The sequence below is a fragment of the Gavialis gangeticus genome, unplaced genomic scaffold (genome assembly GCF_001723915.1).
Source record: "Gavialis gangeticus isolate Ggan-Ray unplaced genomic scaffold, GavGan_comp1, whole genome shotgun sequence".
NCBI classification, from domain to species: domain Eukaryota; kingdom Metazoa; phylum Chordata; order Crocodylia; family Gavialidae; genus Gavialis; species Gavialis gangeticus.
In genome coordinates, this window is record NW_017729025.1 from 119585852 (window position 1) to 119602275 (window position 16424).

Here is a 16424-nt window from a genome sequence, read left to right on the forward strand (position 1 = left end):
AGGGGGTCAGACTCGATGAGCTGCTCAGGTCCCTTCCGACCCTAGAAACTATGAAAAAAAACTATGACTATGAAAAATTCAGCTGATAACCAATCTGAATTATCTCAATTTTACCCTTACTTTTTTTTTCCTTCCCAGTTTACACAGGGAATATGCTTACCCTTTTTCTTAATAAGCTTTGTTTAAAATTATCTATATCAAAAGCAAAAGAAATCAAAAGGAGTACCCAAAAAATTATCTTTTTATATGTTTTAATTTGCTTTAGCAGAGAGCAGGAACTATGCAAAGAAATGTACTACTTTTATGGGACATACAGAGCCAATGGCCAATATTATTAGGACATTCTTCAATCTCCACATGTGCATTTGGAACAGCTGTATGTGGTTAGAGCTGAGTTATAGCAATACTTTTCCTTAAAACATGGTAAAATGTGTTTATTCAATGGGAGCTGTTTATAGACAAGGTCACCGTTAATCATTTCACAGTTGAGTAGCATTAAGGATCTTTGGTAATACTTTCTCCCCTTCGTTGTCAGTCTTTGAAAAATGATGAGGCATCTGCCAAAAGTGATGTGGAGAAACTTCTGGAACTGGGCCAAAAACAAAGGTAAGACTCTACCTCCTCCCTTCTTTCTTTAAGTTTATAAACTGAAAACTATGAGACCTTAACATTTAATCTTTCCTTTATTCAAACTTGTAAGCATCTCAGAGAAGTTATTTCCAGTCACTCTCGACTGTGGTAAATAAAAAAAGCAAGGGGGAATGCCATTGCAAGATAGTTTCAGCTCTTGGCACTGGATTTATGACCAGATACATTGTTCCAGGAGGACCCAAACCCTCAGACTGACCACAACCTCTCCATTTGATAATAGGCAAATTTTATTGATACACAGTGATAGCAGATAAGAATAATGCAAACAATTTTATATCTACCAGGCCCAGGGTTCACAGAGATGAGGTTTGTCTGACCAATATGCAAGTTTCACTCTGAGGTTCTCTCTTGAATGTCAGATATCAGCAGCCTGGAAGTTGAAGGCTGAGCCCCATCCCCCACCCACAGTGGAGCGGGTGAGATGGGCTGGTGGTATACCATAGTGGCCTCGGGTTATCCTCTCAGGGGCTCTTTTCTGCTCTAAAATCTCTCTTTTTGTTTTCTTTTCCCCACTTTGATGACTCTTCATTCCTGGGCATCATTGATTGTTCTCCCTGTGGTTGTCACACTGTCCACATTCTCTCCTGTCAGCATATTCCTTTGTTTCACAAAACCATCACATGCACACATCCTAATTTGGACTTTTACCAATCTTTTCCTAATTTGGTCTCTTTACCAAAAGCCAGAAATCTCAAGGGCCCTGCAGTTGGGTGACCTGGCCAACATGGCAGAGTCCCTTATCTCTGTGTGGATACATTGTTCATGTTAGGGAACAGTGAGGTACATGTCTTCAGTTTCCCAGCCTGTGTGTCTGCTTGCTGCTTGCCTGTGTCAGACACAGTGGGCCTTGACAAAACCTTGTCACAAACAGGCTTTTAGAAATCAATGAACCCTTACCATTGCCCTGGATCATTGTTCTAATGCATATCTACTTTACCTACAAAACAATTCCCAAAATAAAACCACTAGATACCATTTTCTAGCCATCATCTGCCGCATATGAAATTGTGGTTGCCACTGAATGTACTTCACTTCTTAGTTATCCATTAATCATTTTAACAAGAGGCAATGTTTAAATTACACGTACACCACATAGGATAGGTTTAGGTTTTTGAGTACAGTTCAGACCTGGAATCATTTTTGCTCGAGTCAACAAAACTTTGGATCTACATCTTCGAAAGTGATTTGTGTGAATAATGTACATCAGTTTGTTTGTTTTTTATATCCAACCTGAAGTTCACCCAAAGGTCCTAATCTTCAGAGGATGGACGTAATCAGTGTTTTGAGAAATCAGGGTCTTTAAACATCCAAAAAATTAAGCCTCCAAAATAACTAGGCACTTTGAAAGTTTGGCCTTCAGACATGTGGCTTGCATTCAGATAGAAGTTGAGAAGTTAATTATGGAAATTCTTACCAAACAACTTGGGAGGAGATAGAGAAAAGACATCATCAATGGGAGCTTAGCATTTATTCTTTACATTCTCTTGTATAAGACACCCCTAGAATGCATCACAGTACATCTAAACTGAATGATGCTTATGTTTTCAATGAAACTGAGTATTTTGTATATAGGAATGTACTGCTGCAACACAGTTCCCAGAGAGACAGTTTGATGTCTACAGTGTACTAGTGAATAGCTTCATTTTTGTATTCATCTCTCTCCCTCTCCAATTTCAGTCTTTTATAACACACTTTAAAAAAAGCCATAGAAACAGTGCTTGTGAGTACTCAAATGATTGCTAATTACACACTGGGGACTGGACTAAATGACCTCCTAAAGTCCCTTCAAGCCCTACATTTCTGTTATTTTTTCCTACTACATGATGGACTTTGGTTCCACAACAGTTATGGAAGACCATTTTTGAAGTCCATATTTATAACATAGTAACGAAGAAAATAATCATATAATTAATTACATGAGCGTTGTGTACCTGCCCTTTTATGCATCTTTCCCAATAATTCAAAGACTGAAAGGAAACACTTCCTAGTAGATAAGCAATATATCAAAATAGAAACCTGTGTTACCCTCATTGTAGATCATACTTTTATTCTTCCCTCAGCTCACCCAGTGGGAGGCCATATGATTTATGTACTAAGAGCCTAAGCCTGTACCTAAAGTGCAATTGTCCTCATGTTTAATATAAACCATTTGAATGAACATGTTAAGAGCTTCTGGACTGGATCCCTTTATTAAACCTACAAACTGTTTGCTCTCTAGTAATGTGAACTACATTTGGCTGATGGGCTGCACTTTGTCTGCCCATGCTGTGATGCATGATGCAGTAAAGTGAAGAATGCCAGGTGGTGTAAGTTACTATAGCTCCATGGGCCTCAGTGAAACTGCTGATTTATATCAGCAGAGGATCTGAATCTACTGTTTAATGATTAGAAATATAACTGGAATCTCTTACCTTCTGTTCAGTTACATTTTTATGCTGTGCTAGATCTTGGAGGCTTCTGTGACTGTTTAAGTTCTATTTTTTCAAGGAACTGTCAACACTCTAAAGTGACTTTGATTTAAGCTGTAACAGCATTGGGAGTCCTAGTGCTGATGGCCCTCTGCCTTTGCCAGCTGCTTCCAGCACTGTTTCAATTAAATCTTCAGTATACCAGGACTTCCGGTGAACAGTGATGCAGATAAAAAGATGAGCCAGCAAGTGATATACTTCTCGCCTTTTGTACGAGATGCATTCTATACCAATCAAGTAGGCAATAGGCTAAATTCTCCTCTTCACCTGAGCTCTGCTTAAGGCCAGCAGGGGTTTCTGGGGGCTGGTTGCAGCAGCATTATCCTGAAGTTTGGCTTATACCAGAGGCAGACCTGACAATGCTGTTGGGCTTATTCAAAATATGTCACCCTTGAAGATGTTCTGTGTACAGTTTCTCTAGCATGTGCCCTATGATGGGAGCTGAGGGGATGGCCACATGTTGTTTAGATCTGACAGTTCTCTGGCAGGAAAATTGTCTGCATTAGTGTCCAGTTTGTTAGCATGAATAATACAATATGAAAAAGAAACCATCACAATCATTATTATTTATATTGTTGCCTCTTCAAAACAAGTATATGCCAAGACCTTTTATGGAGTTATAGGTATTTTGCTTCCAGCAAAAGAGACAACTACTAGGTTAGTTGTATCTGCTGAAATTTTTTTTAAAGGAAAATATAGACTAGCTCTCCATGACAGTAGTTTATTTTCAATTAATTGTGCCTTTAGCAGTTTACTTTCTTCTCTATTATTATACCAATTCTTTTTTACTAGAAATTTTACATTGGCAGGTGTTTTACACAGCAGGATAAACAGTAGATACAAAAGGCAGCCAATTTCCATTAGAGATAATTTTCCTCTTGCATTAGCACTAGAGTTCACCGGGTCATTAAGTCTTTATTAACAAAAAATAGACACAGCACACCTGTCTATTACTCCGTATAATTGAACGTACCGCCTTTTGAAACTTAAGTAAACAAAAAAATATTTCCTAATGGATAGTAGTGATGGAGTTTGTGTTGTGTCTTTTCACCAAACTAGGGAAGAAATGAAATCTCTCCAGGAGGCCTTTCAAAAGCAGCTTAATGAGGCAGCTGAGAAAGCAGAAAAGCAGCAGGCAACTGTGAGTGATTTTTTTGTCTTTCCTTCATTATTTTTGTTTGCTTCTTCTGTCTTTTCTCTCCTCCTCTCTTGTGAATTTTTCATTATTGCAAATAACAACTTTGAATGAAAATCCTTTTATTATTTGAGTGGGTATTAATACTTTTTCTAGGTAGAGAAAAAAGGACTTAGGCCCAAATTCTCAAAGGGAATTTAGGTGCCCAACTACCTTTGAGGATTTTGACCTTAGTCTCTCTTCCAAGAAGAGGCATTCAAGGACTTTTTCCTCCCTTTTATACTTATGTACTGACATAAGTTAAATTAACTTTGTTGCAATCATACCTGATTTACAACAGTTTCGTCAGGAACAGAATCAGGATCCAACTTTTATCTCATTGAAATCCATGGACTATTGACTTCAAAAGGCATTGGAATGCAGTTTGATAATTTATTAAGTTGTGTGGAAGTAAATCATTACAGTGTGTAGTAGTTTTTGGCTAAATTCAGTACTCTTTTAATGAGGGGCAACTTGTTTGACCTTAGGTTGTTACAGTTACCCCATTGAGACTAAATGGCCTAGACTACTACTATTTCACAGAAAATTAGAATCTCTTTGTTTCTTTGCTTTTGTGCTAGGTTGTAAATAGGAATTATCGCCTATAGATGGCAGTACCTTAATAGCCAGAACATAGCTAACTGATCTGCCTTCAATTGTTCACCTGGTAACAAGATATATTACTGCAATTTTGAAGCTGGCTTTCAAGATCTCCCATTAATTTCTATTTTCATCTTTCTTTTCCTTTTTTTTCCTCCTTTTTGCTCTGCTTAATTGTTTTATTTTTAGGCTTCCAAGACAATAATGGGGTCAACTCAAGACTAGCATTTAAAAAAAAGTTAAATGATTTTGTAAACCATTGCCAAGATGTGGTTTGAATGAAAGATCATATTACTTTTATTTATACCTGCACCAGGTTTGAATATTCTTGGTGAATAAAATGTGGGTTTATTAACTGGTGATACTCCCACTAAAGAAAATATGAACATTTCCATTGGCTTCACTGGCAGTGGGGGACAAAGGACAGCTCTGGGTGCCCACCAGTTTGGGATCCAAGACTATCCCTTTCCTGACCTTCGGGCTGAGACATTGTCCGGGGAGGAGGCAAGAGAGGGAAAGACTGTGTCCCAGGCTCTGGTGCTGCCCATACTCTATTCTGAAGCCCAAGTGAGCCTCAGGATCAATTCAAGGGAAGCCCTGGGCCTGGGATATATGCCACACATTCAATTTAAGGCACAATATATACAGGCATCTTAAAGAGGCTCTCATTTAATGTGGAGCATCTTTGTGGCTGGTTTGCCATTTTATCATGCCATAAAGTGGCTGAACCTGAGGCATGTTACAAGTTATGACGTGGTTAACATGGTGTAGGCAGTTATGGGCACAGTCTGGGCAGATCACAGCAGGGTATGTTTGGTCAAGCTAGTTGAGGTGACCAGTTTTACTTTTGATGTGGGCTTTTGCCAAGGACACACTTGCCTCTGCTGCAGCCAGGCTAGTGGATAACACCCAGAGGCTACCCCAAGCTTCTTAGCAATGCAAAATAAAACAAAAGGAAGTTAAACAAATAAGTTAGCACTTAACTGTCTTCTAGTGGTTCTTCCAGCTTCACCACCTGGCTGCCTCTTGTCTTTCAGAGGCTATGCAGAGCCTGCAGGCTTGTGTAACAAAGCAAATGATCAAGCAAGCAAGCAAACAGAGAACCCTGCTCCAAGCTCTCCTGGTGGCTGCTTAACCCCTGACAGCTCCAGGTAGCCTTCTCCCTCACCAGGTGCAGCCTCTTGAGATTGCTTTCAGTGTCTTTTATACTTCCCACTCTGGGCTCATGTGACTAAACCTCTCTCACTCCCCACACCTGTGTCAGCTCCCTTGCTGCAGGACTCACTATGTCCTAGGACCCAGTTCCCTAGGCTCCAGTGAGTTCTCCCCAGTCTGGGGTAGGTATGCAGAGATGCTTCTTGAGTGTGGGGCTGTTCATACTCCTCTGAGCCCCTAGTAACAGGGCAGGGCCCTATTATACATGCTTAACAATATAACATCTCTCAGAGCCCTATAAAAGCAAAGGACAACTGACCTCAGAGTTATCACATTCTACCTGCCAAACACCAGTGGCAAGACCCCTATTCTGTCACCTTTAAATAAGGTAAAAGTGCCCCCCCCCACCCGCTTCCTAACCATCCTTCAGTTGCAGGACTTCATGGGGGTGGATCTAGGCATACAGGGTCAGGATGGTCTGGGGATTCAGTCCTCTCCTTGAAATTCCTCTTACTAGACATCAAGTGTTGAACATGAAAATTCAGAATTGTAAACAGTTAACACACAGTGGTATTTGAGAATGCTATAGGCTTTATCTCTGTTTAGATGAGGCAAGTGGTGACTAAATGATAGCAGTTAGCAAATTATGTGTATTAATTGCATCTGCTGAATAAGCATTCGTTTTGCACTAATGTGTGTGTGAAATTTAATTATGTCTATAAGTCTATAAGTGCTGCTTTGTCAGGGAACAGTTATAAATTTCATTTTGTATGACATTGTAAACAAATATAAACTGAGAAGGGGAAAACAAACAGAAAATCTAAAAAGGTAAAATGAAAAATAAAGTACACAGAAAAGTTTCATTTTTTTAATATTGTGCAAGATTTCCTAAAGCTTGTCAGACTCTTGTTGGAAGGAGTTTAGATAATCCCTTTTGCAAGTTTGTTCTATCTCTTCTCAGAAATACTATGTCCCTAAATCTCTTATTGCTCATTTTGGGATTGGTCATTTTAATTGTTATATAGGGCTAACACTCACAGGAGTTCATATGCCTTAATTGGATCTTTGATGTAGCTTTGGCTTGATTGCCTTATCAGAAGCTGAGACAGAGCTGGTGGAAAGATTCAACAACACAATCCAAGTGTTCACAGTAGCCCAGGCTATATTAAAACCCAGTGGCCCAACTCTGTATCAGCTAGAGTTTGTGTATCATCTTCATATTCAGGTTTAGATATGCTAAATTAAAATAAACTAACCTGGAGGAGACTGACTATATTCTCATGTGAAAACAGATAGAATTCCTAGCAGCTGGAAGTGAAGGAAGGCATTTTTGGAAACCGATGCTTCCTGTTCTTCCAGGTTTAGTGAGAGTCAAGCAACACCTGAAAGTTTAGTACCATTTTGACAAATACAGGGTTCTGTCATTGGTGGAAGGTGAAGACAGTGCCTTGGCTAGTCCTTTCTGACTAACATCATCTCTGGCTTTTTTGGATTTACCTTGAGTCAAGTCCTCTTTGTTTAAGAGCTAATTCCTAGTTATTCTAGTATCTTAGCAGTAGCAGTGGTTGCATTATTTGAGAATTTCAATATATAGTTGAGTTGATATATCATTGGCAGGTAAGACTATGACATTTCCTTATTTTCCCGAGTGGTTTCATCTATCGAAGAGATTCAGACATAGCTGGAGAATCAGAGGAACTTAGAAGCTGAAGAAGAGGTTCTAGCTGATTGGGTTGACCAGGCCCTGCCCGCACATGGTTTGGCTTTTCCCTGATTAGCTGCACACAGTACTTACTAAGGTTAAAGAAATAACAGAGTAAGTAGAGCTAGAAAGCTTTTAAATAACTGACAACTGGCTGTTAAAATCAGCTGACAGAGATGAAGTGTATGTGTCCAAAATGTGATAAAACTGTTATATCTTTCATACCTTTGTTATGCATTGAATTACTGTAGAAGCAACTTTTATGATTTCGTAAGAAAACCAGTCACTAGTCATTACACAGATGCCCATATTTCACTACTTTGACTTGTCATCTTCCAGGTCTGATCTGCAAAAGCCTTGAAATACCCTTGTAATTATATTTTTGACAACCCAACATAACCTAGTCACCTCCCAAGAAGGGACAGAAAAGTGAGGCATCTGGTGAGAAGTTTAGACCTCATTAAACTAAGGAGAAAGGGAAGGGAGGCCAGGTAGATGCTGAGGCCTTGCTGAGTCAAGGTTTTCCTGACACCAGAGCAGGACAGTTTCAGGGGCACAGGGCCTCCAGTCTCTCGAACAATCTGAAAACAATTTGAAACAGTTAGTTATCACTCTCAATCAAATGCTGGATTTGAAGGTCTTTCAGTTCTGTCTTTCTAAGATTTCATCCAAAATTCTTGTACTATACCAGAAGTATTTCACTTTTGCTTCATTTAAACAATCAGTGTCTTGCTTGGAGTAGAAGCATAACAAAACTCTTAATGGAAAACCCTGGATACCAAAATAAAATACTTTGTGTAATGAAAGGATCTATTTTTTTAAGCGTTTGGTCATACATCCTGCTGAAAATGCTTTCAGCTCCATTCGCTTTAATGGCAGTTAAGGGAGAGTTGGGGGTGTGGGAGGAGGGGGCGGCAGGGAATGTTTGCCAGCAGTTTGCAGAGTTGAGCCCCCAAATGCAGCATATATTTTATGGGTTTTGCAGCATACTGTCCAGGTCTTTCTAAGCTTTAAGGTTGTTGTTCCTCCTGCTTTGCTTTAGAGGCCAAATACTGCTCCTATTTTTTCCAAGCCAATGGGAAGGGAGATTTTTTTTTTCTTTTTAATATTTTGAAAGAATTTTCTTCTGTAAAAAATCATGCCTTGGGCAAAAAAAACCCCAACCCCCAAAAAACAAACCAAACCCCGGCTTGCCTTATTTTCAGTCCCAGGTAAATTAAATCTTGAATTGGATTATAACTAATATGCTGCTGTTCCGTGGTTCTGTGGACAGTGGCAGGGTGGTCATGTGCTGCCATAGCAATTAACTTCTAGGGCAGACTGTATTTCAGTACAGTGTTACTTGTTCATGGCTTAACCTGTCCTAAGTGAGATATAACAAGTTTAAAGGTGAGTAAATAAGCATACCAGGACAAGCTATCACTCTGCAATAATTTTTATATATGGGTGGGATTTTTTTCCATCCCTTACCTCCTGTAAATAACTAAATATTGTCTGACTCTTAGATCATCGCCATCTGCTAAGGCATTTTGTATTTCAATGGAGAGAAATCTAATTTGAAAATTTCAAGGTCAGAAACTGCTGAGACTGAAGGCCAGTGGATGGAAGCTGTTGTCTTTAATAAACGTAATAAGCTCTGAAGCACAGAAAGCTCCAAATATTTTGAGTGCTTGTCTCCTGGAGACACAGAAGCACCGTCCTTATTTCACATTGAAAAGTTCAGTCTTGGAGCTTGAATATATTTTCATTATGCTTGTTTTCATTACTCTTAGTTATTAATTAAAGGCAACCAATATTTTATGGGTATTGAAAGTCAAACTATGAGAAGAGTGAACAAGCATCCCAGGTGTCCAGAGATGCATAAAACTCTTGAGTGATTGCTCCAACTTTCATTTAAATAAAAACAGCTTGACTGTCCATTTTTGTGTATAAAGTAACAGGTGTATTAGGCTGTAGAAGGCTAAAATCAGGGTTTTTACACCTACCTTAGAAATGATTCATGCACCATTATTAGATGCCCCAGAGCAGTGTTATTCAACTCAGAGTTTTTGAACCACATCATAGTTTTCCATGCTGCTTTTTCCTTGGGTTGGAATAAAAGTCCTATAGGCTATCTTGACACTGAGGCAGCTGCCTTAGGGCACAATAGTACAGAGATTGAGTATACAGACAGATATATTGAAATGGACAGATGGGTTATCTCTATATTACCTTTGGTAGCCAGTGGTATAAATCAACTTCTGTGGGTCTCCATAGTTATGTTTTATGACTAAACGGCTCTTCAGCTGTTAGAGATTGAGTAGTACAGTCCTAGAATTCCAATTATAAGTGCAAATAATATATTTCTATTAATTGAGACATACTTTATCTGAAAAGAAAACATTTTTTAGTAGGCTCTCTTCATTTTTCTGGAAAAAGTTAAATATGCTTATATTAATGAGCTCCTTGGACACCTGATGATGCCTGTATCAGTGGGGGAAGGGATGTGTGCATGTATGTGTGAAATGAGTCCCTATAAAGTGGTACAAAGGTATCTATGATGTAAATTTCAACTGAGAGAGAAAGCCAGAAATAGAGATAACATAGTGAGAGCATTTTCAATACCATGTCTCATTATTTTAGACATTCGACTAACACTAGAAATGACCAGCGAGAGGGACCCCCAAAAAAACCCAACCCAAAACAAAGCCCAAGGATTTTCTTTTGAGGATAATGACTAAGGAATAGAGATGATGTCAATGGAAATCACCCTTTTTTTTTGTCACTCTTAACTATCCTTTGAACAGATAACATGCTGCATCTAAACAGCCACTTTTATCCTCTTAGACATATAGAGTCAGGGTGACTTTCTGAAGTAATTTAGTGGTGTCCAAAAGTATCTGGCTGAATGTCTTGTAGATTAAAATTCTCTGTTTGAGTACTCTAATCATCAGTGAGTTGCTGAAAGTCTTCAACTCCTATTAAAATCAATGAGTGTAAAGGTAGTCAGCATTTTCCACTATCAAGCCCTTCAGGCACAGAATTGTACAGCAACGGTTCCTTATGTGACTGCCAATCAACCCTGATCTGACATGCCTCTCCCCTTTTACCCATTAAGTAATAAGATAGTTAATTGGCTTCTCTGCTGGCCTTGTTAACAACGCCAAGTCTGGTGATGGTTTTTAAATTACTGACATCTGTCTACTTGGAAGTGGACACAACCCAGCGAGTATAACTGTCATATAGTAAGGACTTTCTGTCACTTTCTGATCTGAATAACATTCAGGCCCTTGATTAAGGTGTGGAAGACTCTGTATTCTATTAGCTGGTGCTTAAGGCAGCCAGTTTTCCCACAATTAATCTATAAGTACTGTTTTCTGAATAATTAAAATTAAATTAAAAGTGAAATTAAAAGTGTTCTCTGAAGGCAGCTGTTTTAGAGAGCAAAGGGAGTTGTTCTATTTTCAAATATGTGAATAACTGTCGTACTTGTAAAAAAAGGATTTATTCACGTATAATTGTTCTAAATCAGTGACTCTGAACTGGGGTGCCAAGAGGTCCTTTTTAGAGTTGCTGCTGAATGTAAATACTCTTAGGTTTGTGAACATTTATATATGATTCACAAGATAAGGCCAGAGACTTCAAATAGGAATCTATAGGGTTAAAAACACTCTAACCTGTTGTTGTCTTTTTTGAGTTCTTTGTCATAGAAAAATTACTTTTTGGTTATTCTGTAGTCAAAAAAATGTGAAAGATTAAAAACTGGGATTTTTATGAGGGGTGCTTTGAGCCTAATGTGTCTTTGAGTCTAATAAGGGGTATCTTGAATCTAAAAAGGTACCACTATTCTAAATACATGTCTCTCTTAGCTCTCTGTCCCTGAAAGGAATTGCATACAATCCAACTCCTTTAAGACCATTACAAATTGACTTTTATAAAGCAATGAATCTTTTTTTTAATTGCATGCACCCTAGAAACTCAGACTCAAGCACCTAGTTATGCAAGATGAACTTGAAATTCTCATAAACTATGGACTAACTTCAGATACTTTTATTTATCCTACACTTTGTTGCATGAAGTGTCCTAGTGACATCAGAACCTTGGCTTCAGTGTTGTCAGATTCATTGTAGGTTACTAGAATGTGGCTGCGATAGATGTATTAATATTCAGGAGATGGCATACAGGGGAGTTTTGAACAGGTGCAAGATTATAAAATCAGGTAATTTATTGTTCCAAAACTCTATTTCTCTGAAGATCACCCTCAGCTTTACTGTAAAAAACAAAAGCCCTGTATGCACTACTAAAAACACAAAACTAGAACTCTAAAGTGTTTCATATATAATAAGCTTCTTTTTTTAACCTGGCTTTTTAGAAAATTATTTAGCTACTTGTAGATTGTAGATTATTACTTTCTAACAGATTATTCAACAGATTGTAGATTGTCACTTTATTACAGATTATTCAATAGATACAAAACTGTGATCTGTGAACAGCCTATAGTTTGATGGCTATATCTTTCTTCTAAGAAAAAGTATGACTAGTGGCTTGTTCACATTGCCTAACAAAACATTGAAGGAGAAAATAAAACTAACAATGGCAATGAAATGACGTTACATTTGTACCATACTTTAAAAATTCACATTGGGCTGTATTTTTTTTTAATTTCCAGATAAATTTTCTGAAGACAGAAATGGAGAGGAAGAGCAAAATGATCAGAGACCTCCAGAATGAGGTACAGGTGTATTTGATTCTCAGCAAAATATTTTAAATTGGATTTTAAAGCAGACTTCAGTTTGTTCCACGAGATAAAATTGTGAAACCAATAAAGAGCAAATCCTCAGTGTATTTACAAGAAAATTATAGTTTCTCAGGTTTATTTTACTGTTCTAGAATTAGGAAACTTTCAGGATTTTCAAAATTTGTAAGATACAACATCATTCAGAGACAACTTTTCATCCTAGTGTTGTTATTTCAGAGTACACAACAGTGAAAAAACAAATGTAAACTAATATTAAAACACAATATCTGTCATCAAAATGAAATTAGAACATTTTAAAATATTTGAAGCTCATATGTTATTGTAGCTTTTTAGCATATACCTTATTCAGATAAGTACAGGTTGTGATGGAAAACAGTGTGGATCACTCTACATTTTATACCAGCATGCAGAGCTTACCTGCAAGTCTACATCATTTTGGGGCTCAATTCGTAAAGAACCCAAAAAGCTTGGGCCAGATATTATGGACAAGCCAAGGTTTTCACTAGGGTTGATGGTTCAATGTTGTATATCATTTATCAGCAGGGATCCTGGTTTTCTCTGTTTAAAAATCACAAATTATCTGATTAAAACCTCAAAATATGTGATTAAAATGAAAAGCCACTATATCTTTATATATATGTATGTATGTATGTATATATGTAGGTATGTATCAGTTGAATACAATGTTTTATTGATATATTACAGTTTTAAAGCAGTTTGGGAACCTACCAGTACCTCAATCACTATACTAAAATAAATTCTAAATACCTATATATTTTGGCATTTGATTTGGGGTTTTTCATCATGAAAAACCAGAGCTCCTGCTGCCCAATGCACAGGGGTCCAGCTGTGGTAGAAATGCTTTATGGTGCTGAGAAGTCCCTGCTAGTGCCTCTCACTCCCTGCCTGCCCCACCACTCCCGCCCTCCTGGCAGCAGCTCCCCCCATGCACCAGGATGCAGTGGGGTAGAGGTGTAGGGTTTGTGGGGAATGAGGGTATGGAAGTATGTGGGGTTTGTACAGGGGTCTGCATATGGGGTTTGCGGTACACAACCCCACCTCCGGTGGCTAAGCAACAGCAGGTGGTGGGCCCTCAAGGCACTCATGACCACATCAAGCAGAGCCCCTAGTAGCATGTGCCTCAGGCTGAGACCCAGGGCCTGCACACGTTGGCACAGAGTTGGCCTGGCCCACTGATGCATGCCTTTGCATCAGACTGCTCCATGCCAGCGCATGCACTGTGGCACTGCAGGTGAGAGCTGTGCACCATCAGGGTGGATAGGCTCTGTGCCTCCATGTGTAGCTTCCCACTGGAGGCCCTGCCCCCCAGCCCTGGCAATCACACACTCCCACACTTGACCTACAGGGGTCTTGCTGGTGCCCCCGTCCCCAACCTACAGCCTCTAACCCCTCCCCCAGCACCACCAGAGGGGGCTCCCATCTGACATCTAGCTCCCTGTAAGTTCCACTTATCCCAAAGGCTCCAGGAGGGAAAGTGAGCCTGAACCAAGCCCTGGATGACTTGAGAGTCTCAGGCTCTGCCCTTCCCACCTCCCTCTCCCTCAGGACAGGGCTTAGGGTTTACCCTTTTTGCAAGATGGGCAGAGAGCTCTTTGCAAAAGTGGAAAATTCACGTTTCTATGTTAAAAAGAAAAATCTGCCTTTTTCTCTGTTAAAAGGGAAAATAAACATTTTTCTCTGTTTTTCCACGGGGAGTGGAAAAACTGTATCCCTGTTTATCAGTAATCAATACCATTACTTGAGCATAAAAAAATAGTATAAGAAACCCAGAGATGAGATGAAAAGAGAACACTGAAAAGAAAACAAAGCTTCTTGTGGATTTTTCTATGTCTTCATAATAAATTCCACACCAGTTCTTCTTAAATCAAGCAACCAGCATTCAGTATATTCTGAAAATGGATGAACCATGTTCAGTTATATAGCCTTAGAACTTTTTTTTCCCTTCCCCCCAGATGTTCATTTTGGCTAAATGCATGTAGCCAGACTGATTGGGATAGAGAAAGGACTGGAAATTTCCCACAGCACTTACAATGAAAGAGATTATAACTTTTCTCCAAAATTGGAACATATGGCTGGTTGGTAGAGAATGACGCTTTCACTGACAGTTGAAAAATGTAAATGCATCCATAAAATGAAACAGTGTTTTGTTTTTTTAAGATAAACTGAAATGGCAATGTGAAGTAATGGTTCTTATTTCCGAGATTTGGTATTTGGCTGTAGTTGTTTTTAAATTTGTTTTGCTTGTTAGTTGGCTTGGTTTTTGTATATAGTAGTACAGAATTCATGTTCATGGTCATAATAATTTGATTTAACTGCATACAGTATCACCACCCATCTCAAATTCCAAAGTAAAGTTCTCTTTCCTTTAAAGAGATAAGATTGTTACAGCTGATGATATACCTCATTTTTAGAAATGGAATAATAAAAATAAACTATGGTTGCAAATGTGGTGCTGTATTGCTCTAGTTGCATACCGAAGATGAAAGCTTAAAAATCTAGCCAGAAAATACATAAAAAGTACCTCAGAATGTATTTATTAAACATCTTCTTGAATATAGCTAATATCATGTATTATTTACTTGGGTAGGAAAATGTTTAAAATGGAGTAATCAAAACACTTTTTAAGGAAAAGGTTTGGATACTTGTACTCAAGTGTAGTAGTAAGTACTTTAACAGTTTGGTCCACTGACATTGACTGCTTCAAGGACTATGGTACCATACAACAGAAGCAAGGCTATTTGGTTTTCAAAATGCAGAAGTGGAAGTAACTGTCTACAAGAATTAGGAGAGTGAAAGTATCAAGGTGCGAGAGAAATTGTGTAGGGAACTCCAGAGGAACAAAAGGAGCAAAAAACTAGAGAAATTTAAAATGAATATGGCTTAACATTTCCCAATAGTGAGACTGAAGGTATAGTGGGGAATATTCTGTCAGGAGAACAGGGATATCATAGTTTATATAATCAAAATTCAACTGTACAAAGCATTTTATAATACTTATGATATCTTGCACTGCTTGGTAGACTGTTCTAAGTGATCTGATTTATTTCTGTGGTTCATTTCTGTGATATTTTTGTATGAATCAAACCTTTTCATTCAGTAAATGATGTAGTCTATTGCCAAATATACTTCAGCATGAAATTCTGACTACCGGCTTTCTGGCTATAAAAAGGCTAATATGCAAGACTTTTCACAGTGTCACTATTTATGACTAAGTACTCATGCTGATGGATGCAGCCATTCATTTGAGTTAACATCTATAACAACGTCCTCCATAATCATATGAAAGAGGCGTATGGATTAGCTAGAATTAAAGCTGCTGTTTTTATGGTGCTTCATAGATTCATTGGTTGCAACCACACCTGGAAGGATAAAATCATGTAGCACAATGACTTCAGCAGGAAAAGGCAGGTTCAATTCTCTGGTTGTCCAGTTTGAATTTTTTGAACAAACATTGTCTATTTGGCATAATGCACTTCTTGTCCTGTGGGGCCAGGCCAACTCTCAGGATCTCAAAATTGCACTGTTAGAGGGGAGGGTGTGACACAATTACACACATACACACACACACACAAAAACCAGTTAGGCACATACACACATTAGGTGCATACACACACACTACCAACTCAGGGACATGCACATGCAAGATTATGGGTCTAAGCACATGCATACCTATCACCAATTCAAGCACCCACACACTGTACACACCAAAAATTAGACAAAAATCAATTGTCAATACCTGCACACCCAATACACATACATGGATTACTAATTCGTATACCATGAACACAATTATATATATATATTTGCCAGTTCACACACACACACACACACACACACACGTGAGTTCCTGACTTGGGTGGTGTGTTTGTGTGTGCTTGGGGTACTGGGGGTACCTAGGGTGCTTGGTGACTATGG

At 38.6% G+C, this 16424-nt stretch overlaps 1 protein-coding gene across 4 annotated transcripts in view; it reads left to right on the forward strand.

The window, feature by feature from the left end:
* LUZP2 (leucine zipper protein 2) overlaps positions 1-16424 on the forward strand; it is a 479617-nt gene that overhangs the window by 251466 nt on the left and 211727 nt on the right. For all 4 annotated transcript variants that reach the window (XM_019519485.1, XM_019519482.1, XM_019519483.1 and 1 more), the window contains exons 3-5: positions 536-606; positions 4179-4260; positions 12399-12461. In XM_019519485.1, the coding sequence (XP_019375030.1) occupies positions 536-606; positions 4179-4260; positions 12399-12461 (216 nt within the window). The remainder of the gene's footprint in view (positions 1-535; positions 607-4178; positions 4261-12398; positions 12462-16424) is intronic.